This window comes from Ctenopharyngodon idella, chromosome 1 (genome assembly GCF_019924925.1).
Source record: "Ctenopharyngodon idella isolate HZGC_01 chromosome 1, HZGC01, whole genome shotgun sequence".
Classification (NCBI taxonomy): domain Eukaryota; kingdom Metazoa; phylum Chordata; class Actinopteri; order Cypriniformes; family Xenocyprididae; genus Ctenopharyngodon; species Ctenopharyngodon idella.
This window is the reverse complement of record NC_067220.1, coordinates 6,816,604-6,842,601: the sequence shown is the minus strand read 5'-3', so window position 1 is coordinate 6,842,601 and position 25,998 is coordinate 6,816,604. Positions and strand designations below refer to the sequence as shown.

The window sequence follows — 25,998 nt, the reverse complement described above, 5'->3', positions numbered from 1 at the left end:
TGTTCCAGATTCTCTGAATCTTTGGATGATATTATGCACTGTAGATGATGATAACTTCAAACTCTTTGCAATTTTTCTCTGAGAAACTCCTTTCTGATATTGCTCCACTATTTTTCGCCGCAGCATTGGGGGAATTGGTGATCCTCTGCCCATCTTGACTTCTGAGAGACACTGCCACTCTGAGAGGCTCTTTTTATACCCAATCATGTTGCCAATTGACCTAATAAGTTGCAAATTGGTCCTCCAGCTGTTCCTTATATGTACATTTAACTTTTCCGGCCTCTTATTGCTACCTGTCCCAACTTTTTTGGAATGTGTAGCTCTCATGAAATCCAAAATGAGCCAATATTTGGCATGACATTTCAAAATGTCCAACGTGATCTCATGAGAATACGTGTGTATTTTTACGTAAATTGTGGTTCTACCACACGTACATTTACTTACGTTTTCATACACACAAAAACGTACAACATTGACGTATTTAGAGGACTAAAACGTAAAAATACTTACGTATTAACAGCAATAAAAACGTAAATCATGTAACGTAAAGTGTGAATGTATATGAATTCCCATGTATTAATATTAAAATCGTGGCTTTAATGATTTAATGTTGTTTTTAGTCGAATTTATTGAAAGCAGTTTACTCATCTACTTAATATGAAATAACATTTCTGTTCGTGACTAGTGCTGCTCGTTTCGGAGGATTGCATAATGTTAAACAAGACTACAATTTAAAACCTTACGAATACATTTTCTGTAATTGTTTAACCATTTTGTAATATTTAGTTTGTTTGCTGTGCGACACAGAAGGCGTTTTCTCCTATGCAGTGACTGACAATTCAACCATAACACAACATAAATTCACAAATCACATCAATTTTATTTGTTCGCTGTACTCCCAATCTTTAGAATCCATATGTTTGTAAGGAACAGATCCAAATTCAGCCCTTTATCCATCGATCTTCATTTTGATTCTCAGCAACAGCGACCGTCACAGTCAAAGCTCGCGCTCGTTATGTTTCAAATTTGAAAGTAGCGCCACCCTCGAGAAGCGTTACGACATGGTTTACGGCACTGATATCGAACGCTCATTGGTTCTCACCTGCTTCGTCACAGATTGCGACATGCCGTGTTTCAGTGGATTGACATTTGAAATGAGTGTCGCGCCTTCACGCAGAGAAGCCGGATTCATCATATTTTCATGGATTAATAAGTTAAATTCTGCTCTGTACCCTATAAAAACTATTACCGCCAGAGAAGACTGACTGGAACTCATCATCATTTGAACTACTTTTGGTACCACTTTTGACATTTTCGCAAAAAAAAAAAAAAATTATTGTGATTACGCTTGTTTGTCTGTCACTCTTTTATTTATATTAGTAGGTAGTTTAAAGAAATGGTTATGGGTTGGTTTAGGGGTAGGTGTAGGATTAGTGGCTCAAAATATCGTTTTAATGTTATATTTTTACTAAAATTGTCATTTTCCTACACATTTCTGCCCATTATGTTTTATTCTTTTAACATTCTGTATAAAATGGGTAGGTTTTTAGGTTCGGGATGGGGTTTAGGGATCTTGCATTTATCTACAAAACGATAAAAGGGAAATTATACATATATCTTTAAGACATGATAAGATTCGTAAATATTTTACGTTTTTTTCGCTGTAAAAACGTAAGTATTTTTACGTTTTATTGCCATAATTACGTCAATATTGTACGTTTTAGCACCTTTCTAAACGTACAAAAATGTACGTTTTGTGTCTTTGAAAGTCACGTATTAATACCTACGTATTAACAATGAGACCAGGCTGAAATGTCTCACTTTCAACATTTGATATGTTATCTATATTCTATTGTGAATAAAATATAAGTTTATGAGATTTGTAAAGTATTGCATTCCTTTTTTATTCACAATTTGTACAGTGTCCCAACTTTTTTGGAATCGGGTTTGTACATTTTTATGTTATGAAATCACATAAAAATGTATTTTGTTAAAAATGCTTTCACATAAATATATTATGTTAAAATCACAAACATTTTTAATTAAAACTTACAATTTACAAAAACAACCGTTTCTTTTGCATTTAAATCTTTATAAGCAATTCTGCGGGTCATAAAGAACTTGTTTTTTCACCCATTGTATCATCTTGTTGACTGTGAAACGCATAGAGTTTAATTATATGCATTCATGGTGAAATTACTGCATTTTCGTGTCAATCCGTGTTTATTTTTAATGCGAACAATGCGCTGTCACTTTAAAGGGTTAGTTCACCCAAAAATTAAAATTATGTCATTTATTACTCACCCTCAGGTCGTTCCACCTTCATTCATCTTCAGAACACGAATTAAGATATTTTTGATGAAATCCGATGGCTCAGTGAGGCCTGCATCGCCAGCAATGACACTCCCTTTTTCAATGCCCAGAAAGCTACTAAAAACAAATTTAAAACAGTTCATGTGACTACAGTGGTTCAACCTTAATATTATTAGCTTTACGAATCTTTTGTTTCAAATCAGTGGTTCGGAGCGTGAATCAAACCATATGAATCAAACTGCCAAAGTCACGTGAACTATTGAAGTTTCAAAACACTTATGACGTAACGAAGCCTCGTTTACTGAAATCATGTGATTTTGGCGCTCTGAACAACTGATTTGAAACAAAAGATTCGTAAAGATTCGAAGCTTCATGAAGCAGTGTTTTGAAATCGCCCATCACTAGATATTGTGGAATAAAGTCGCTATTTTGTTATTTTTGCCGCACAAAAAGTATTCTAGTCGCTTTATAATATTAAGGTTGAACCACTGTAGTCACATGAACTGTTTTAAATATGTTTTTAGTAGCTTTCTAGGCATAGAAAAAGGGAGTGTTATTGCTGGCGATGCAGGCCTCACTGAGCCATCGGATTTCATCAAAAATATCTTAATTTGTGTTCTGAAGATGAACGAAGGTCTTACGGGTGTGGAACGACATGAGGGTGAGTAATAAATGACATTATTTTCATTTTTGGGTGAACTAACCCTTTAAATGTTTGTCCAACCTGCTGGTAGTTTTATCTAACTAAACTATTGTTTAAAAATGACTGTATGACTGGCTTAAAATAAACCCAAAACATGTTGGAAAATAACATTTATTAATTGTTTAATGCATAATAATAAAACAAATACCCTTTATTTAATTGCTCATTAATAAATGTTTACATTTGGATTATTATTGTTGCCTCTAGTAATTTTGTCTGATTTTAATTTCCAACATATTTTAGGTTCATTTTAAGCCAGACATAGTAAAGTTATTCATTTGATTTAGTCTATTGGATTTTTCAAAGTTTTGATCCCAAGTCTTTTGATTTTCGAATTCACACTGAATGTCTGACCTGATTTTGTGGTTATAGCTTTAAATCTCTAGGAAGAGGGAAATATCCTCATTGCATTTCTCAAGCCAGCAAATAAGGTTCACAAACATTTTCCCTGAAGGTATACACATTTGTCACACAGTCAAGCAGAGGTTCTCTTGTAGGCCTAATTTCTGTGAAGTATATTCACGTTAAACCTTCCTTTCTGCCACAAGAGGGCATGAAAGATCATGATGATGGAGCCCAACCTACAGACCCGAGACAGACAACAGTGCTCTATTATACGCCTTCAGCAGTATCACAGATGCCTCCTCTGTAGATTATATATTTCCACAAAACCAAAAGAGAAGAAAAGCAGTGTGAAGATGTTTTTCAGACATTCACATATTCTCTGGATCCTGATCATCTGCGAAACTGTTTCAGGTAATACTTCAGACTTTTGAAGAAATGCATATGAAAAGTGCTGTGATGGTAATGATATTAGAAAGTCATACCATGGTACTGAATGATTATTCGGCATTTACAAAATACTCCAAGATATTTAAAGCTTGAGAAGAGCTAGTTATAATAAAACTCATTGTTATTGTTATTAAAAGTGCACCATGGTGCCACTATAATACATGTCCAAAAGGTTGTTTTTTTGTCCTTTTTAGTATAAGAAATCATCGCTGTAAAAGAACTGAATATCTTAACTGAGACAAAAATATTTTGAACGAATGATGGAAACTCAGATTTCATTTTTTTTTAAATGTTGTTTTGGGGAAGAAAAATGTACTATGTAATGTCAGACTTGCTTATAAGTTTCCTGCTGTCAGTATAATGTCTAATATATAATTTCTCTCATTTACAGGTGATTATGTGAAAGCAGTGAAGAGTGAAACTACGTTCACTCCAGTGACTGGATCTCTTCCTCCTGGCACCACCAGCATTATATGGAAACACCGAAACAATGCTGGGGTTGTTGTGAAGGTCATTGAATGGGACCGGGATGATGGCAGCACTGAAATTCCCAACGCTAATTTCAAATCCCACGCAAGCCTGAACAAAGGCACTGGAGAACTCACTTTAAGAAATTTACAGCTCAAACACACTGGAGTTTACACCATCGACATCAACAGTAAAGAGCAAAGAAAACAGTTCGCCCTGACTGTTATAGGTGAGTTAATGGAGATGAAAACAATACTTTCACATTTCATTATCATCATCATAATTATTTACATATTACAGCCGTGTTAGAAATAATTTAGTAGATAATGTATGGTTCTGGGTCATAGAACAAAAATATATTCAGACATTAACAAACACATTTTTTCACATAATTTCTTATATGATTTGTTCGTTTTCTTCATAACATTTTTTTTTGATGGCCAACAAAACACCAGTGTAATTTTAGTTTTATTTTCATTTTGTTGTAGTTTTATTATATTTTGATTTCACCTTTATTTTTATATTTTTAGTTTTCATGTTAATTTTAGTTACTTTATGTGGTTTTGCCATGTTTTTTTAAGACATTGCTTTTAGGTTTAACTTTTTTTTTTTTTTTTTTTTAGTTAGATTTAGTCTTTCTAAACTAACAGAATTTTTTATTTTTATTTTAATATATATTTTTTTAAATATTACTATTTAGGTTTAATTTATTTTTATTTTACTTTTAGTTTTCCATTAATAATTATAAATGACATATATATCAGTTGCATATTTACCTTGTGAAGAACATTTGGAACAGAATATTTTCTAAGTGTACTTTTATTCATTTTCATCTTAATTCATAGAGCCTGTCAACAAACCTCATATTACAGAAGAGTGCATACTAGGAGATGCTCCTATATGTACCTTGATTTGTGATGGTGGTGATGGCCCCTCTGAAACTACAATCACCTGGGAAAACTCAGCTGGAGAGACACAAGATCGTAATGTATGGGTAATAACAGTGACCAAGAGCAGTATCCCAGAAAACTTCTACACATGCACACTAAAGAACGCAGTGAGTGAGGAGACCAGTGATCCGGTGTATGAGAGAGATCTGTTTAATGGTAAGACAGTTACGCCGCACAACATTAATAACATTAATCACCTTTATATATCTCATATGTCACACTTCTGGTTTTTTTCTCTCAATTGTGAGTTTATATCTCAAACTTTTGACTTTTTTTCTCGCAATTCCGAGTTTATATCTCACACTTCTGACTTTTTTTCTCTCAATTCCGAGTTTATATCTCGCACTTCTGACTTTTTTTCTCTCAATTCCGAGTTTATATCTCACACTTCTGACATTTTTCTCTCAATTCCGAGTTTATATCTCGCACTTCTGACTTTTTTCTCTCAATTCCGAGTTTATATCTCGCACTTCTGACTTTTTTCTCTCAATTCCGAGTTTATATCTCGCACTTCTGACTTTTTTGTCTCAATTCCGAGTTTACATCTCACACTTCTGACCTTTTTCTCTCAATTTCTGAGTTTATATCTCACACTTCTGACATGTCTTTCTCACAGTTTTTTTTATCTATCATACTTCTGACTTTTTTTCTCGCAATTTCGAGTTTATATCTCGCACTTCTGACATTTTTCTCTCAATTCCGAGTTTATATCTCGTACTTCTGACTTTTTTCTCTCAATTTCGAGTTTATATCTCGCACTTCTGACATTTTTGTCTCAATTCCGAGTTTATATCTTGCACTTCTGACTTTTTTCTCTCAATTTCGAGTTTATATCTCGCACTTCTGACATTTTTCTCTCAATTCAGAGTTTATATCTCGCACCTCTGACTTTTTTGTCTCAATTCCGAGTTTACATCTCGCACTTCTGACATTTTTCTCGCAATTCCGACTTTACATCTCACACTTCTGACCTTTTTCTCTCAATTTCTGAGTTTATATCTCACACTTCTGACATGTCTTTCTCACAGTTTTTTTTATCTATCATACTTCTGACTTTTTTTCTCGCAATTTCGAGTTTATATCTCGCACTTCTGACATTTTTCTCTCAATTCCGAGTTTATATCTCGTACTTCTGACTTTTTTTCTCGCAATTCCGAGTTTATATCTCGCACTTCTGACTTTTTTGTCTCAATTCCGAGTTTATATCTCACACTTCTGACTTTTTTTCTCTCAATTCCGAGTTTATATCTCACACTTCTGACTTTTTTCTCTCAATTCCGAGTTTATATCTCGCACCTCTGACTTTTTTGTCTCAATTCCGAGTTTATATCTCGCACTTCTAATTTTTTTTGTCTCAATTCCGAGTTTATATCTCACACTTCTGACTTTTTTTCTCTCAATTCCGAGTTTATATCTCGCACTTCTGACTTTTTTTCTCTCAATTCCGAGTTTATATCTCACACTTCTGACTTTTTTGTCTCAATATCGAGTTTATATCTCGCACTTCTGACTTTTTTCTCGCAATTCCGACTTTACATCTCACACTTCTGACATTTTTCTCTCAATTCCGAGTTTATATCTCGTACTTCTGACTTTTTTCTCTCAATTTCGAGTTTATATCTCGCACTTCTGACATTTTTCTCTCAATTCAGAGTTTATATCTTGCACTTCTGACTTTTTTCTCGCAATTCCGAGTTTATATCTCGCACTTCTGACATTTTTGTCTCAATTCCGAGTTTACATCTCGCACTTCTGACATTTTTCTCGCAATTCCGACTTTACATCTCACACTTCTGACCTTTTTCTCTCAATTTCTGAGTTTATATCTCACACTTCTGACATGTCTTTCTCACAGTTTTTTTTATCTATCATACTTCTGACTTTTTTTCTCGCAATTTCGAGTTTATATCTCGCACTTCTGACATTTTTCTCTCAATTCCGAGTTTATATCTCGCACTTCTGACTTTTTTCTCTCAATTCCGAGTTTATATCTCACACTTCTGACTTTTTTTCTCTCAATTCTGAGTTTATATCTCACACTTCTGACTTTTTTTCTCGCAATTCCGAGTTTATATCTCACACTTCTGACTTTTTTATCTCAATTCCGAGTTTACATCTCGCACTTCTGACATTTTTCTCGCAATTCCGACTTTACATCTCACACTTCTGACCTTTTTCTCTCAATTTCTGAGTTTATATCTCGCACTTCTGACATTTCTTTCTCACAATGTTTTTTATCTATCATACTTCTGACTTTTTTTTCTCACAATTGTGAGTTTATATTTCACAATTCTGACTTTTTTCGCAACTGTTATTCATAAAGTCTGAATTGTTAGATTAAAAAGTCGCAATTATGTTTTTATTTTTTTATTCTGTGGCAGAAACAAGCTCCATACTGGGCAGCGCTTCCATCTCCATTTGCGTATTTGCATAAAATAGGCTATACTATATATGTTTCTGGCTATATTCTAGCAAAGGTAATGCTATAATTCAGTAATGCAAGGTGCAATTTCATAATTACCTTATTAATTAATAACCTTAATAATCTAAAGTCATGTTTTTTTGTTCACATTAAGATCTATAACATGCATTTAGGAAATAGATGGGTGAATTTTCATTTCATGCCAACTGTAATAACCTATTTTTTCTTCAATAGATTCAAATACCAAATCTGTTATTGCAATTGTCACTCCTTTGATCATTGTGGTGCTCATCATAATCATCCTGATTATGTTATGGTAAGACTGTGTTTAATCATTCAAACTTTTGAAATGTGTGTCTTTATCATTTACTCAAACAGAATTTGAACCACTGTTCCAAACTTGAGGAAATTTGCCATTTGCAACCCTTTTTTACTTTGTAAAACAAGATATTCAGTGAGAAAAAAAAATGTAGATTTTATTTGGGAATTGATTGAATTGTAAAAAAAGGGAATTACATAGCAGAACGTGTCAAGACCTTAACTTTGAGTTTGCTATATGCTTAAATAATTATTAGGCAATTGGTTAACATTATCCAGTAGCCCTGAGTGAGGTCAGCAGAAAACATGCGCTCATGAATCATTCATGTTGACTGCAAATGACTAGTGTAAATGATTAGTGTGTCACTGTTATTTTTTAAGGTTGTGCTGCTGCTAGCTTCGGACACTAGTAAGTTTTTTTTTTCTTCTCCATAATTCCTTGTGGAAAGTCATTACTGCATACATTTAAAAAATAAGCATTTTTTTTTATACTGTTTTTCCCCCTTCAGAAATGACATTCATGAGTGAATGACTGACGCTCATCACGAACCTCTTCAAATGTAAAGCCACACGTGGATCTTCTCGGCACATTTGCCTGGTCATCTGCTCTAATTCCCAGCTTTACTAAAACCTCTTAACCGTCTGTGCCTTCAGAACTCTGACTGTTGCTTTCTGACCTGTCTGCTGAGCCAAGATGATGTAAAAATGAAACTTTCTCCTCTGAATTTGAATCTTTGAATCTTCTCTAACATATACAAATACTTTTTCAATCAGCGACAAGATGAGAATATATTACTGGCACCAAACATAGAGTTGTGTATAAATAAACAAAACATTCTGTTTCATTTGTCTTTTGTGGTGGAGAATAGAGAAGGTGTTTTATTCTATTTAATTTATCCAAAACGAAGGGATAGTTGGATGCAGGACATGAACCAATAAAACTGAATGCAATGTAAATCACTTTGAATAAAATCCTCTGTCAAATGTAAAATATGAATGCATCTTGTTAAGACTTCTATTTGAAACAAAAATTCTTCTTCAGCCTTCTTACTCCTGTCAAAGCACTGAGGTCGTCCAATCAGATGATCCTCGATGTTGAAAGATCCATGTTAAAAAATAAAGGTGATCGAGCCTTTTCAGTGGCTGCTCCTAATCTCTGGAATAGTCTACCTGTTCACATAAGAACAGCTCGGACTGCTGAAATTTTCAAGTCGATGCTTAAGACCCACCTGTATTCCTTAGCTTTCATTTTGTGTTGAGTTTTGACACTGTGACATTTTTGTTTTGTTTATTTGTTTGTGTATCCTGATATTGTTAAGCACTTTGGTCAACTATGGTTGTTTTTAAAGGGTTAGTTCACCCAAAAATGAAAATAATGTCATTAATTGAATGAAAAATAATGTCATGTCACCCTCATGCCGTTCCACACCCGTAAGACCTTCGTTAATCTTCGGAACACAAATTAAGATATTTTTGTCTAAATCCGATGGCTCAGTGAGGCCTGCATAGCCAGCAATGACATTTCCTCTCTCAAGATCCATTAATGTACTAAAAACATATTTAAATCAGTTCATGTGAGTACAGCGGTTTAATATTATAAAGCGACGAGAATATTTTTGGTGCGCCAAAAAAACAAAATAACGACTTATGTAGTGATGGCCGATTTCAAAACACTGCTTCAGGAAGCTTCAGAGCGTTATGAATCAGCATGTCGAATCATGATTCGGATCGCGTGTCAAACCGCCAAACTGCTGAAATCACGTGACTTTGGCGCTCTGAACCGCTGATTTGATACACTGATTCATAACGCTCCGAAGCTTCATGAAGCAGTGTTTTGAAATCGGCCATCACTATAATAATTTTGTTTTTTTGCGCACCAAACATATTCTCGTCACTTTATAATATTAATATTGAACCACTGTACTCACATGAACTGATTTAAATATGTTTTTAGTACCTTAATGGATCTTGACAGAGGAAATGTCATTGCTGGCTATGGAGGCCTCACTGAGCCATCGGACTTCAACAAAAATATCTCAATTTGTGTTCCGAAGATTAACGAAGGTCTTACGGGTGTGGAACGGCATGAGGGTGAGTAATTAATGACAGAATTTTTATTTTTGGGTGAACTAACCCTTTAAATGTGCTATATAAATAAAATTGAAATTAGTATACTTTAATTACATATTTATTGATGTCAAAAAAGATTACATTCTACTGTAAATCAGTTATTATAAAACAGCTACTGTTTTTGGGAGCACACCTGAAATATTCATTCGAAAATGAATATGTTCAGGCAAAAGGGATCCAGCACCCAGATAGTAGATTTGTAATGTTGAGGCATAGGGCGCCCCCTGGCGAATGAGCTCTGACCTGCCATCATCTCGCGTGGATAATTTCCATGTATTATTTAGCAGTCGTGGTTGACAGACTTGCTGGACACACACTTGTGCCAGACATCAATATCAAACATTGGCAATGTACGTACACCAGAGGGCAGCAGTAACTCTTTGCTTATATTAGTGAAGGACCAACACATCAATACTTCATGTTGGCCGTGTCTGGTTTCGAACTTCCTATACATCTCTATTATAATAGCGCGTCGGGCGTGTTCGCGTGCCTGATCAAAATTTAGAAGAAAAGTGAATTAAAGTGTACTTTTTTTTTATAACAAAATGTCACTTCGACGTTTGACGTTGGTCGCCATCGTTGTGTTCATCACCTCAGAAACCGTTTCAGGTAAGTCATTAACTTTTTATTGGAAATGATACGCCGTTCGTGGCAAACAGTTGTAATTTAGTTATACATATTATCATATATTGTTGTCTAATTTACAAAAATCAAATGACTGAAAAGAGTTTCTGTCTTAACCTTATTTTTACGTTTTCATTTCCTATAAGCCAGGGATATATTTACTTCCTGGAGATTAGACCAAGCAGTTGGACCAGACTTGCTTGTTGAAAATGTGTCATATTTTATTCATCAGGTGAAGGTGTGTTTAAAGCAGTGGGTGAACAAGTTTCTTTTCGTCCAGACAAACCTCTTCCTTCTCCTGTCACCAGCATTATCTGGAAACACATAAACAATGATGGAATTGTTGTCAAGGCGATTGAATGGGATGAAGGAGAAATTCTAATCCCGAATCCGAGATTCAAAGGAATCACAACTGTTGATGAGAAGACTGGACAAATTAATATAACTAATTTAAATTACAGCCATAGTGGAGTTTATACCATTGACATCAACAGTAAAGAGCAGGAACAAAGATTCACCTTGACTGTTATGGGTGAGTGAATATTGGTTAATATTAATACTGTATTGTTGTTTTTACTTTGCCTCACATACAGAAAAAAAACCAATGTCATTGTACAATAATGGCATCAGATTGTTATAGCATGATACTCTGATCAATACCATGGTATTTACATGGCACTCCAAGATAGGCCTACTTCCAAGAATACCACGGTTCTATGGCAAGCCGTTTTGACTTTTTATTCATTCTCAGGATATGAATTCTTGATATCAGAAATTCAATTCTTGATATCTGTAATTGTATTTTCACTAGTGAAATGTCACGATGCCATTCAAATTCAATTGTTGATATCAAGAATTGATTTCTTAGTTGTAATTCCAGTTTCTTATACCATAAATACAATTATTACTAGTAAAAATCATAATTTTTGATATCATTAATTGCTGTTACTAGTGCAACTATATTCTTGATATCAATATTTGAATTGCTACTAGTAACAATGTTAATTTTTGATATCAATAATTTGATTGTCACTAGTGACAATGTTAGTTTCTGATATCATGAATGTGATTGTTACTAGTAAGAAAGCCATTTTAGATATCTGAAATTATATTGATATCAGAAATACATTTTCAGATATCAAATATGAACATTTTTACTAGTAGCAGTTCAATTGTTGATATCAAGAACTGAGTGCCAAATGAATTCTTGATATCAAAAAATCATATTTTTACTAGTAACAATGTCATTATTGATATCAAAAATTATGATTTTTACTAGTAATAATTGTATTTCTGATATGTGAAACTGGAATTTCAAATAAGAAATCAATTCTTGATATCAACAATTGAATTTGAATGGCAGCCTATGGTGACATTTCACTAGTGAAAATACAATTACAGATATCAAGAATTGAATTCTTGATATCAAGAAATCATATCCTGAGAATGAATAAAAGTCAAAACGGCTTGCCATACAGTCGTACCATGGTACATGTCCAAAAAACACTGTAGTAGTACATTTTTTAGTCATGGTTTGCAATGAAGTGCCATGGTACTGTCACAACACTTTTTGCAAGACTAGTGCAGTTGTGTTTGATTTTGTTTTGTTTTGTCTGATTCATATTTGTTTTATTGTTTCTTTTACAGAGCGGGTCCCCAAACCTGTGATAGAACCAGAGATGATCAAAGATTACACTGTAGTCGTGAATTTAACATGCAAGTACAATGAAACGATCATCTGGAAGAATTCTACTGGACAAATACTGCCGGGTTTAGCGCTCCATCCAAAAGGAGAGTTTATCACAGTTAAAAAAACAGCAAATGAGAGCAACTTCTACACCTGTACACTGAAGAACACAGTGAGTGAGGAGACCAGTGATCGGGTCTATGAGAGAGATCTGTTTAAAGGTGAGTCATTGGAGGGACACTGTATGTAACTTGAAAATACTTGTGTTTTTTAGATTATGCCATATCAGTAATGCAAGAAGGATTAGTTCACTCCAGGATTAAAATTTCCTGATAATTTTCTCTCCCCCATGTCATCCAAGATGTTTATGTCTTTCTTTCTTCAGTCGAAAAGAAATTAAGGTTTTTGAGGAAAACATTCCAGGATTTTTCTCCATATAGTGGACTTCACTGGGGTTCAACGGGTTGAAGGTCCAAATTGCATTTTCAGTGCAGCTTCAGTTTCATCGGTCATTTTCTGAAAAAAAAAAAAATATATATATATATTTATATACTTTTTAAACACAAATGCTCATCTTGCCCTGCTCTGCGATCCGCCACGCATTACGTTGAAAGGTCACACGTGACGTAGGCGGAAGTACTGCGGTAGAGCGAAAAACTCCGTCTAATTTTCTCCTTCAACTTTAAAATCGTCTGATATCGTTGTTTTACTGTAAAGGCCGTTTGACTTAGTCTTTGCACGTTCACTTTGTAAACACTGGATCGGTACTTCCGCCTACGTCACGCATGACATTTCCAACATGACTACGTCATGCGTGGCGGATCACAGAGCAGTGCAAGACGAGCATTTGTGATTAAAAAGTATATAATTTTTATTGTTTTTAGAAAATGACAGATTGTTACGCTAGATAAGACCCTTATTCCTCATCTGGGATAGTGTAGAGCTCTGTGGACTGACATGTGGACCCGTTGAACCCCAGTGAAGTCCACTATATGGAGAAAAATCCTGGAATGTTTTCCTCAAAAACCTTAATTTCTTTTCAACTGAAGAAAGAAAGACATAAACATCTTGGATGACATGGGGGTGAGTAAATTATCAGGAAATTTTCATTCAGAAGTGAACTAATCCTTTAATAACCTTACTATGATCATTTAAATGTGTGTTCCAGGTATTGGTTTTATACTCATAACATATTTTTGTCTTCATTAGTATCAATCAAAGGATGTGCCGTTGCAGCCGTCATTCCTTCGATCACTATGGTTATCATCATGCTTTTACTATAATTGATTTTCACGGTAAGACAACTGTTTAATTTTTTTTTTAAAGTATTTTAATGTGTTTCCTTACTTTCATCTGTGCTTGTCATTTGCTCAAAACTCAAACATTCTAACCATTTATGAATAACATGAACTCATGAATCATTCATAATACAAGGTGATTGTGCTGCTTGTGGGAGACGCAAGATTTACAAGAGTAAGCCTATTTAATTTCTTTGTGGAAAATCATTATTATATGTTTTATAATGTAAATTAAACAATTGTTTTTTTCCCTCAGAAATAACAGCTGTGAGTGTACGATTGATGCTGCCACAGTTCTGCTCATCATGGACTCTATAAATCTCAGCTTGACTGAATCATCTGGAGCTCTAAACCGTCTGTGCCTTCATGAATCTGACTGTTGTTTTTTGATCTTTCGGTCTGCTGGGCCGCACAGACGGTGTCAGAACTTCATCCTCAGGTTATGAATCTATGAATCTACTGTTAAATATGCAGATACTTTGTTTTCAAGGAGGGACGAGATGAGGCACCAAACAGAGAGTTTTGCATTTGGGGTGTTTAGTAATTGTGTAGAAAAATTTCTGTTATGTTAAGAAAAAACATAAAATGTATATACATGACAGTAAATTTTACGCAAAACATTTTGCTCAATTTTTCTTTTGTAGTGGAATATAGAGAAGGTTTTTTATTATATTTAATTTAACCAAACTCATCACAGCCAAAATGTGATGAGTTTGATGCAGGACATGTACCAATAAAGTCGTAAATCACTTTGAATAAAATCCTCTGTCAAATGTAAAATGTGAACGCATCTTAAGACTACTATTCGATACAAAAATGAAGGAGATTTGTGCCATTAGTGAAGTATAAACAGCAAAACATGCAAATTAAAAAGGAATATAAAGTTTAATCATTTTTAAATTGTGTCCTTCTTCATCACAGTTTGTATACTTTAATTACATATTTACAATAGGTTGTTTGCACATTACCTCATTGCAGCAGCGCGAATGAGTTTGGAGGGCAAGGAGTGATTTTTCTATATCCACAAGTTTCCTACGCCCCATGAGGCCTTGCGTCAAAAGTGGGACCGTCTTCCGGTTTCGAAGTAAACAAGCGGGACGTGACAGTCATTCAAGATTTATCGATCCAAACTTGCGAACGTTTGGCCTTTACTTAAAGACTTAAGATTCCAACATCAATATTTGAACAATGTTTTACAATAAAAAATGTTACGGTAAAAGTAATTTATTAATTTGGAGTGCACATCAATCATGCCGACTCTAACTGATATTTATATTCACATAAAAAGAGAACACGTACCTATTCAGTTGCACCTGCTTCCATTTATTTACGATCACAAGAATGCACAAAACAACTCCACTAAGGCTTTTAAATCCAAAGGCTTACACATTTATAAATATATTGATAAAATATCATATGTTTACGTCACATTTCTGAGCATTTCTATTAATTTTCCTCTAAATTATGCGATGATTGCAATCCGAGGACATTTGAGCGATCTTTCCCGTCTATCTGTACTGTTATCCTTTCAGCCAGAGCAACAGAGGGAGCTCATGAGAAGAAAACAGGAGTTATACGAGTTAACCGGAGTGTGTGAATCTGTGAAAGATATGCGTATGCATTTGTCTGGTATCAACAAAGGCACAGGGAAGAGACAGATAAAACATTAAACCAAATAAATGCATGATTATAATCATATATGAGTTGTCTACGTTCCTCATGCATTCTCTGGTATTAACGTGTGTATTTATTATCACAATGATTTGCATAAGTAGCCTTTAGCATTGCATATTTGACAGTGGAAACTCGACTGGCCCTGGCATGCACTAGCACGCTTTTGGTCGACAGTGGAAATGCATCAGTGACAGGTGAAGAACAGACAGCAGGTTGTTCATGTATTGCAGGGCCAGGATGCTCTTGTAGTCATGCAGCAGCATTTTTGTGGAAGGTCAGTAAAGTAAGGACAATTAAGGGCACGAAAATTGTTTATTGTATTGTGATATCATTAACTAATAAATGTACTAAACTAAAATGTTGTCCCTGAGCGCCGTAACATCTCTCATTAAGGTTTACAACTTTACAAAGTAAACAATGATCCGAAAAACACTAGCCTCTTTGCTTATTAACACACAAAATACAATTGTACTATTTCCGTCGCACACCGGAAGTTGTACCCACGTTCTTTTTTACAGTAGCGCCCCCCGGAAACAGGTGGATAGGAATCCTATCAAAAACTGTTTTGCGTCGTTTATGGTTGCTCAAATCGTTAAAATCGAGAACCCAGAAGGTGTTTATTGTTTACATAACTTACACCGTTTTTTATAACTTATTTCATTTTTTAACTTTAAAACTTGTCGCTTTTTATAGCGTTTTGCGTCTGCTGATACTGAAATGAATATGGACACCTGCTTACCTTTTGTTTTTGACTTGGTTAAATATTCACATTCTTCATGCTATCCTTTGCAGGGAAGAGAATATATTGTATCCTATTGAATGATAATTTGGTGTTTTCACTTCAGTTTTCTGTTCACAATGTTGATGTGGTTACCGTGAGAACAGCGTTATTATAAAATAAATGTGTTCAACAAGCTGACAGAAGTCGATCCATTTATTTGTTAGAAGCGTGTAAATGTGACTTTAGTTTTAATGTTGTCTTTGTAAATATTCACTTTCCCATATGGCCAAGAAGGAGAATCGGAGGGTCACATTCAGGGGACAGACACCGACACGCTGCATTTTTGTATTTATTTCAACAAATGACAACCAAAGCAGAGCAGAGATTCAGCAGAGATTGAGTCAACTAGATCATCCACTCTGAGGGCCTCATCGACACGACAGCCACGACACAGTTCCTCAACAACCGTCCATACCGGCGTGATCCTCAATACGATCCTCAATTGGATGGAACTGAAATAAATACTTTTAATGTTGCGATCCTATTGGACTTATGATAGCAACCTGAATTGTAACAAAGCACTGTTGGCCAGAGGAGAACTGGCACCCCGACTAAGCCTGGTTTCTCCCAAGGTTTTTTTCTCCATTTTAACACCAATTTGCCACTTGTCTGCCACCTAATGTCACCTGATGGAGTTTGGGTTCCTTGCCGCTGTCGCCTCTGGCTTGCTTAGTTGGGGACACTTGACATTTGATATTCAACAGTGCTTTGATCTGCCTGCATTGACACTATTCTTTAAGAGCTGCTGTGCAGCCAAACAATGTACCAGTTATCAATGTAAAGCTGCTTTGACACAATCTACATTGTAAAAAGCGCTATATAAATAAAGGTGACTTGACTTCACCAAAATCAAACCCACAGAAGCTCATGAACAGTTTTGAAGTGGCTGTGTGCAAGTTATAGTCATTCACAAGCGAGTGAGTTATACTCGCAAACGTAATGTTAATTATTACACAAAAACCAAATACAAAACTCAGCTAAGTATGTGATTACTTTGAGTGAAAGGCAGTGGGTTTTTTCAGTGACATTACATTTGCTAAACGTCGTCTTCCCTCACCTCTTCAAACAAGGCGATAATTGTATTACCAGTCTTTTTCCCCGAACGATGATGTGAGTTCCTATTACAATTCTCAATTCAGCATTAATGACCAACAATAGCGACAGAAAATTAACCTGTTAACTGTCGCCCCCACTTTTTTTTATAGACATGAAAATGCACTGTCCAAACTTAAATGGTTGTAATTCAAGAATACTTTGGAATATAGACATAAGGCTGGTCTTGCTTTAAAGATAAAATTTGGCAGATTATTGTAGAAGTGAAAAAACTTATGTAAGTGAAACAAAAAGTTTAAGTCTATGAAAATATAAAATGTAAAAATATAATATTTTATATTTTATATATAAATATATATTTTACAAAACAAGATTTACTATAAAACTGCAAGGAAATCAAAGCCAAAAATCTGACCAAATTTCAGGTTGATATCTCAAAAAATGAGCTTTTAGTAAGATTTCGTTTGGGCGCAGTACCACAATTTTTCACTAGATGACAACCAAGCTCCATTACTGACCATATAAGGGTGCCTCCATTTCCATATATGGTTTGAGTGATCTGAACCATATATTTCAATTATTTTCATACAATTTATGAAGTAGACATCCTATATAGAAGTAGTATGGGAAGTTTGGCAGAATTTGATATGAATTTAGCTTCTAATAAACATAAAAACAACATGTATGTGGGTTATAGATCACCGCCACAATCATAAATGTATTTTTTTTTCTATTAAAAACATTTTCAGACCTTTTTTTCTCAAAAAATTGAATGGATGTTATCTTTTGAACTCTTGGCATGAAAACAAACATGTTTCAACCAATCTTTAATGATTTTTCATGTTCATCGCTATTTCAAAATAAAGGTCTGAACATGCCTTATGAGTATGAAAATATGCTTGTTGCAAATTGATAAATTACTGCTCTTCTGTAATGTTTTTTGAAAATCTATGAAAACTAGAGATTCTAAGCTTTCAAATGATATATAGTTTGTCAAGATTAGTTTAGGTTTAGTATAGGATATTACTGTTTTAAATATGTAATGGCTGTGGGCCAGTGACAGTTAACAGGTTAAAATACTGCCCTTAACATCACTAGCAGAAAGGCAGCGCCATATAAACAAACCAAACTAGAACTGAACACGTCGTGACGCTTCACTTGCTCTATATCTACCGCCTCGATGGCAGTCAAGTCTTTCAATTCAGTAGAAAACTCGCTCCTCTTCTTAACACAAGGATCACGTCCAACATATGTTGTGATTTTCTGTTTATACCTTTCTAAACCAGCACAGAACGGACTTCTCTCCATCTCTTCCATTCTAATTTTCAGTGCTTGTCCTCCACCGGTATTTCGCGCGTCACCAGAATTGCAAACAACCCATTATTGATGTCAAAAAGGGATGTGGTAGGCTATCCAAATCAGTAGGATTATAAAACAACTACTGTTTTGTCCTGGCAAAAAAGACCCAGCACCCAGATTTGTAATGTTGAGGCATAGAGCGCCCCCTGGCGAACGAGCTCTGATCTGCCATCATCTCGCGTGGTCGTGGTTGGTAGTCTTGCTGCTGGACACACTTGTGCCAGACATCAATATCAAACATTTGCAAAGGACGTACACCAGAGGGCAGCAGTAACTCTTTGCTTATATTAGTGAAGGACCAACACATCAATACTTCATGGTTACAGTGTTTCTTTTTGAGCTTGCTATACATCATTCTCACACCGCGTGTCGGGCGTGTTCGCGTGCCTGATCAAAATCTAGAAGAAAAGTGAATTAAAGTGTATTTTTTTCTAACAAAATGTCACTTCAACGTTTGACGTTGGTCATTGTGTTCATCACCTCAGAAACCGTTTCAGGTAAGTTTTTAACGATTTATTGGAAATGACACGACGTTCTTGGCAAACCTGAACAGTTGTATGTTAGTTATAAACATCATATATTGTTGTCAAATTTACAAATATCAAATGACTGAAAAGAGTTTCTGTCTTTCCCTTACTTTTACGTTTTAATTTATTAAGCAGTATTAAGCAGAAATTAAGCAGTTGGACCAGACTTGCTTGTTGAAAATGTGTCATATTTTATTCATCAGGTGAAGGTGTGTTTAAAGCAGTGGGTGAACAAGTTTCTTTTCGTCCAGACAAACCTCTTCCTTCTCCTGTCACCAGCATCATCTGGAAACACAGAACCACTGGAGGAACTGTTGTCAAAGCGATTGAATGGGATGAAGGAGAAATTCTAATCCCGAATCCGAGATTCAAAGACATCACAACTGTTGATGAGAAGACTGGACAAATTAATATAACTAACTTAAAAGTCGAACATAGTGGAGTTTATACCATTGACATCAACAGTAAAGAGCAGGAACAAAGATTCACCTTGACTGTTATGGGTGAGTGAATATTGATTATTGATTAATATTACAGTTTTTCTGAATTGCTAAGACACTAAACCCCATTCTCTGAACCTAATTCTCAATAGCCTAAACCAATTCGTCGAATAAATCACTCTTTCTGTAAAACATTAAACAAGTTCAGGAAGTTGTTATTGCACCATTTGCAAATCTCATGCACTCTTACTCACTAAAGCGCTAAACACAACTACAGCACTGTTGTCATCGTTTACACACAATGACTCAAAATTATTCACACTTATTTCTAATGATGTGACCAAACCAACTGTACATAATACAGGTCAGTTCAGAGTGCCAAAACTGACTCAGAATGAAGTCACTGAATGTTGATACCAACAATGGATTAAGACGTAAGAGGGAGTAGATTATGGTGGATGAGGAAGAGCAAGGTGTGGAGAATGTTGTGAAAGCTAGATGTTTTTTTTCTTCCTTTGCCTGGCAAGAGACGTCATTACCTGTGATTAGGGTTGCAAAATTCCGGGAATTGTCAAAGCTGGAAACTTTCCATGGGAATTAACGGGAATATATGGGAATTAATGGGAATAAACAGGGAATTTGCAAAATTGCAGGTTAGCCTATAACAGGGTACTTAAATGTAGTTGAAAAAAAAACATATTGCAGCATAATTTTGGTTAAAACAACCAGATTTAATGCAATTTCAGTTTAATTTTTACCCTGACATTCACGCAGCACACTACTTACTGCAGGGATATTGAGGCCACACCCCCTGCATGCACTGTGCATTCCCCCAGTCCATAACATACACATTTGATCAAAAATACAGAAAAAACAGTAATATTGTGAAATATAACCACAATTTAATAAACATTAAAATATAATTTATTTCTGTGATGCAAAGCTGAATTTTCAGCAACATTACTCCAGTCTTCAGTGTCACATGATCCTTCAGAAATCATTCTAATATGCTGACTTATTATCAATTATCAATGTTGGAAACAGTTGTGCTGCTTAATATTTTTTATAACCTTCTTTGAGGAATAAAAATTTAAAGAAATCTTGTCTTTTTTTTGAAAGAAATTAATACTTTTATTCAGCAAGGATGTGTGAAATTGATAAAAAGTGATATTAAAGTGATATTGTTAGGAAAAAAAAATTCTATTTTGAATAAATGCTGTTCTTTTTAACTTTTTATTCATCAACGAATCCTGAAAAAGTATTACAGGTTAAAAAAAAAAAAAATATTAAGCAGCACAACTGTTTCCAACATTGACAATAACTGAGTATCAACTCAGAATGATTTCTGAAGGATCGTGTGACACTGAAATAAATAACACATAACAATTGCTGCAATAAAAATATATTTATTTTACATATTTAGTAAATTAAAATTAATTGAATGCGAACTGTTATTTCATGTTATGACCAAACAAAATGTTTATATTTATGTTTGTATATGATATATTTTATATTAATATTATACATTTATATAAATTTCCCAAAATTTCCAATTAATTCCCATAAATTCACATAAATTACCATAAATTCCTGTTAAGTTTCCAAATTGGAATATTTCCAAAATTCCCCAGGTTAAGTTCCCGTGGAAAGTTTCCGGAAATTTACCAGAAACTTTCCGCCCCTTTGCAACCCTACCTGTGATGTGGATCAAGTCCTCAGGCCGGACCCAACATGAAGACGTGATGCTGAGGCAGAATGAATCTCTCATTGACCTTGATTTCACTTTTTTGAGTGTACTGTAACATGCTTTTCCTTTAGAGTTTTTTTTTTTTCTTCACTTTTTGGCTTTTGCAGCTGGATTACTGTATTTTTACAGTATGCAAGTGCTGAATATACAGACATTCAATGCTATACAATATTCAGTACAATACTATACTTTGCAGTGCATACAACATACGATTTATTCTCCTTACTACTGTAAAAGTTTTTTTTGTAATTGCAAAATCGTAATTGTTACAATATACTTCTTTGGATGCTGTGTTCTCCTTTTTTTTTTTTGATGTATTGTCTAATGAATGATCTGTAGTGTTTATAATATTGGCTCTTTTGCTTTGCCTCACACACAGAAAAACAAAAAACAGTGTCATTGTACGATAATGTCATCAGATTGTAATACCATGATCCTACATGGTACTCCAAGATATTTCCAAGAGTACCACAGTACTATCATGGTACATGTCCAAAAAACACTGTAGTAGTACTTTTTTTGTTGTTGTTGTTTTTTTGTCATGGTTTGCAATGAAGTGCCATGGTATTGCAGTCTAATACCATCATTGTACCATGGTACTATCATGGTACTTTTTGCAAGGCTAGTGCAGTTGTGTTTGATTTTATTCAGTTTTTTATGTGGATTGAATGATCATATTCGTTTCTTTGTTTCACAGAGCGGGTCCCCAAACCTGTCATAGAACGAGAGATAATCAAAAATAACATTGTATTTGTGAATTTAACATGCAAGTACAATGAAATGATCATCTGGAAGAATTCTACTGGACAAATACTGCCGGGTTTAGCGCTCCATCCAAAAGGAGAGTTTATCACAGTTAAAAAAACAGCAAATCTGAGCAACTTCTACACCTGTACACTGACGAACGCAGTGAGTGAGGAGACCAGTGATCCGGTCTATGAGAGAGATCTGTTTAAAGGTGAGAGGCTGGAGGGACATTAAAGGGATAGTCCACCCAAAAATCAAAATTCTGTCATCATTTCAAGTTGTTTCAAACCTGTATGAATTTTTGTTCTGCTGTACACAAAGGAAGATATTTGGAAGAATGTTTGTTGACTGCCATAGTATTTTTTTTCCTACTATGGCAGTCAATGAGGGGTGAGATCTGCTCGGTTACAAACATTCTTCCCAATACCTTCCTTTGTGTTCAGCAGAACAAAGAAATTTATACAGGTTTGAAACAACTTGAGGGGGAGTAAATGATGACAGAACTTTCATTTTTGGGTGAACTATCCCTTTAACCATAACCTGTATATTAGGGGTGTGCGATATTACAATTTTTGATTGTGAATGATTCGAAAAACCTCCACAATCTGCTTTTGAAGAAATATCGTAGTATCACGCGTGGGGTGAACGATATGACCAAAATCTTATTTCATGGTATAAGAAATTTTATTTCACAATAAACATGTATATCTTGATATAGCTATTTTTTTTTATGTTTTTTTGTTATTAAACACAAGAACGAAGCAAATTACAAACAGTAGGACAAATACAATAGAGTAAAGATACAAATTAGGGGCCAGATTTACTAAACGGGACAAATTAGCGGCACAAATTCCACAAATGCGCCAGTGGGAATGGCAAGTTTTGCGTGTGATCTACTGCTAACGCGCAAATTAAAGAACACAGATGCAGTCAAATCATTTACATAATGACAGACACAATCTAAGAGTGGCAAATTAGCGTTGAGTCGCAAATAAGCAGAGCTGACACTTGGTACATGTAATCTGACAAACACATATATAATATTGTTCGCCAAGCCATGTTGGCCTATATATATATATATATATATATATATACAGGTGCTGGTCATATAATTAGAATATCATGAAAAAGTTCATTTTTTTATTGTAAATTATTTTAAAAAATGAAACTTTCATATATTCTAGATTCCCTACATGTAAAGTAAAACATTTCAAAAGTTTTTTTTTTTTTAAATTTGTTGATTAGAGCGTACAGCTAATGAAAGTCCAAAATCCAGTATCTCAAAATATTAGAATATTTACATTTGAGTTTCATTAAATGACCATCCCTACAGTATAAATTCCGGGTATCTTTTGTTCTTTGAAACCACACTAATGGGGAAGACTGCTGACTTGGCAATGGTCCAGGAGACAATCATTGACACCCTCCACAAAGAGAGTAAGTCACAGAAGGTCATTACTGAATGGGGTGGCTGTTTACAGAGTGAAATATCAAAGCATATTAAATGCAAAGTTGACTGAAAGGAAGAAATTGGGTAGGCAAAGGTGCACAAGCAACAGGGATGACCGCAAGCTTGAGAATACTGTCAAGTAAAGCCGATTCAAACACTTGGGAGAGCTTCACAATGAGTAGAATGAAGCCGGAGTCACCACACTCAGACATCTTCAGGAAAAGGACTACCAAGCCACTTCTGAACCAGAAACAATGTCAGAAGCATCTTACCTGGGCTAAGGAGAAAAAGAACTGGACAGTGAACAGTGGTTGAAAGTCCTCTTTTCAGATAAAAGTAAATTTTGCATTTCATGTTGAAATCATGGTCCCCGAGTCTGAAGGAAGACTGGAGAGGCACAGAATCCAAGCTGCTTGAAGTCTAGTGTGAAGTTTCTGAAGTCAATAATGATTTGGGGGGGCCGTGATGTCTGCTGGTGTTGGTCCATTGTGTTTTATCAAGTGCAAAGTCAATGCAGCCATCTTCCAGGAGATTTTGGAGCACTTTATGCTTCCATCTGCTGACAAGCTTTATGGAGATGCTGATTTCCTTTTCCAGCAGGACTTTAGCACCTGCCCACAGTGCAAAAACCACTTCCAAGTGGTTTGCTGATCATGATACTACTGTGCTTTATTGGCCAGCCAATATGCCTGACCTGAATCTATGGGATATTTTCAAGAGAAAGATGAGAAACAGTCGATCCAACAATATACAGATGATCTGAAGGCTCAATAGTGCCTCAGCAGTGCCACAGGCTGATCACTTCCATGCCACACTTCACTGATGCTGTAATTTGTGCTAGGAGCAAGTCATTTGCTGTAATATGTGCTGCCGACCAAGTATTGAGTGCACAAATGAACATACTTTAAAGAACTTGAACTTTTCTGTTTTGCAAATCTATTTTTTGATTGATCTTAGGAAATATTCTAATATTTTGAGATACTGGATTTTGGACTTTCATGAGCTGTACGCTCTAACCATCAAAATTAAAAAAAAAAACTTTTGAAATGTTTTACTTTACATGTAGGGAATCTAGAATATATGAAAGTTTCATTTTTAAAAATAATTTACAATAAAAAAATGAACTTTTTCATGATATTCTAATTATATGACCAGCACCTGTATATGCCAACATGGAAGGCGATCATTTGTTTATATAAAGCGCATGCATTTAAATGTTTTTTAGAAAATGACCGATCGTTTCACTAGATAAGACCCTTATTCCTCGTCTGGTATCGTTTAAAGCCCTTTGAAGCTGCACTGAAACTGTAATTTTGACTTTCAACCGTTTCAGACCATTGAATGTTGTGGGCGTGTGTGGGGAAAAAAAAAAAAAATCACGTAATATACAATCCTTTACGCACGTTGAAAAGGAGTAAGGGGGAATGCTCAGGTAGCTAACTTGAAGCCAGTGGGGCTGTCGGTAAGAACAGGTCCAGTCTAGTCAAATCAGGTATAGGATTCTTTATTGCACATCGAAGCAGGGATTGTGTATACCATGTGAGCATGTGGTTTCTACAAAGGAACAGAGAGATACGGAGTTTCAGTTAACCAATAAACAATGGTAAATCATTTACAAGGCAACTATAAATATTCCATTGAATTCACAGGTAATAAAGTAATATAAACAGTACATGAGGCTATCTACTCATAGCCTACTATTAAAGCACATGCCTAAACAGGAAATATAGCAAGCTTGAAAATAAACACATTTAGGCCAAACTTAAGTCATACAAAATCTCTAAATATTAGTGATGTGACGTTTTCCACGTGACTGCTTTGTATTCTGATTCACATAACGTGAACCCCTGCGCAGATGTGGTGTCATTTGCTTTTCAGCAAAAGAATATGTCATAATACGAATAAATATTTACATGTGTTCAGTTTGTATGTATTCTCAGTTCATACTTCATTCTATGACAATAATTTATTTTGATAATATATGCCCAAGCTTGCCTATTTTTCCCCCCAAAATTTATTCAGACTCATTTATTCAAATTGTGTAAGTAAAATGACATGTGAAAGACTTTATGTATAATAATAATAATTTACATTGTTTTATACGCTTTCCATAGCACAAACTGATTTATTAGGCTACATGAAACAGTCCAAAAATAGTTGGGTCATCTGGGATGCAAAGGCAGTTTTTTCCACCTTTTGACCACAAGATGTCGTTAGTGTGCACCGTGTTGAAAAGCTTCGAGTAATGAACCTTTTTACCATACACTTGAGGGGAAAGCCTCGGTGCTTCACAAAGCTTCATTTCGCCATCACTACTAAATATCAAACAAAAGCACTTACATAGTCAATTACGCACATACAGGAAAAACAAAGGAGTAAGACTCAGTCCTCTGCACAGTACAGCCACATGCAACAGAAAAGGAAAAGCTGTGGGCACCGGTGCAGCTAATAAAGCCTGTGAGAGAATCCTGATTGGGTGGGTGGAGCTTGGAAATGAACAAGCTATGAGGGGTGT

The 25,998-nt window shown here is 35.0% G+C and overlaps 1 protein-coding gene and 1 long non-coding RNA gene across 4 annotated transcripts in view; both read left to right on the top strand.

Moving 5' to 3' along the window:
* The first annotated feature begins 3,618 nt into the window (after nt 1-3,618).
* LOC127513902 (uncharacterized) lies at nt 3,619-8,957 on the top strand. The gene is made up of 6 exons (XR_007930519.1): nt 3,619-3,772; nt 4,200-4,505; nt 5,122-5,382; nt 7,883-7,964; nt 8,348-8,375; nt 8,476-8,957. It is a non-coding gene; the product is annotated as an uncharacterized LOC127513902 (long non-coding RNA).
* A 1,555-nt stretch (nt 8,958-10,512) lies between these two features.
* si:ch211-132g1.3 (carcinoembryonic antigen-related cell adhesion molecule 1) overlaps nt 10,513-25,998 on the top strand; it is a 91,372-nt gene continuing 75,886 nt past the window's right edge. Inside the window, exons 1-3 of one of the 3 annotated variants that reach the window (XM_051896077.1) lie at nt 10,513-10,705; nt 10,953-11,252; nt 21,984-22,244. In XM_051896077.1, coding sequence (XP_051752037.1) covers nt 10,642-10,705; nt 10,953-11,252; nt 21,984-22,244 — 625 coding nt within the window. In that variant the 5' untranslated portion in view covers nt 10,513-10,641. The remainder of the gene's footprint in view (nt 10,706-10,952; nt 11,253-21,983; nt 22,245-25,998) is intronic. The other 2 variants (XM_051896069.1, XM_051896087.1) reach the window with 2 other exon arrangements.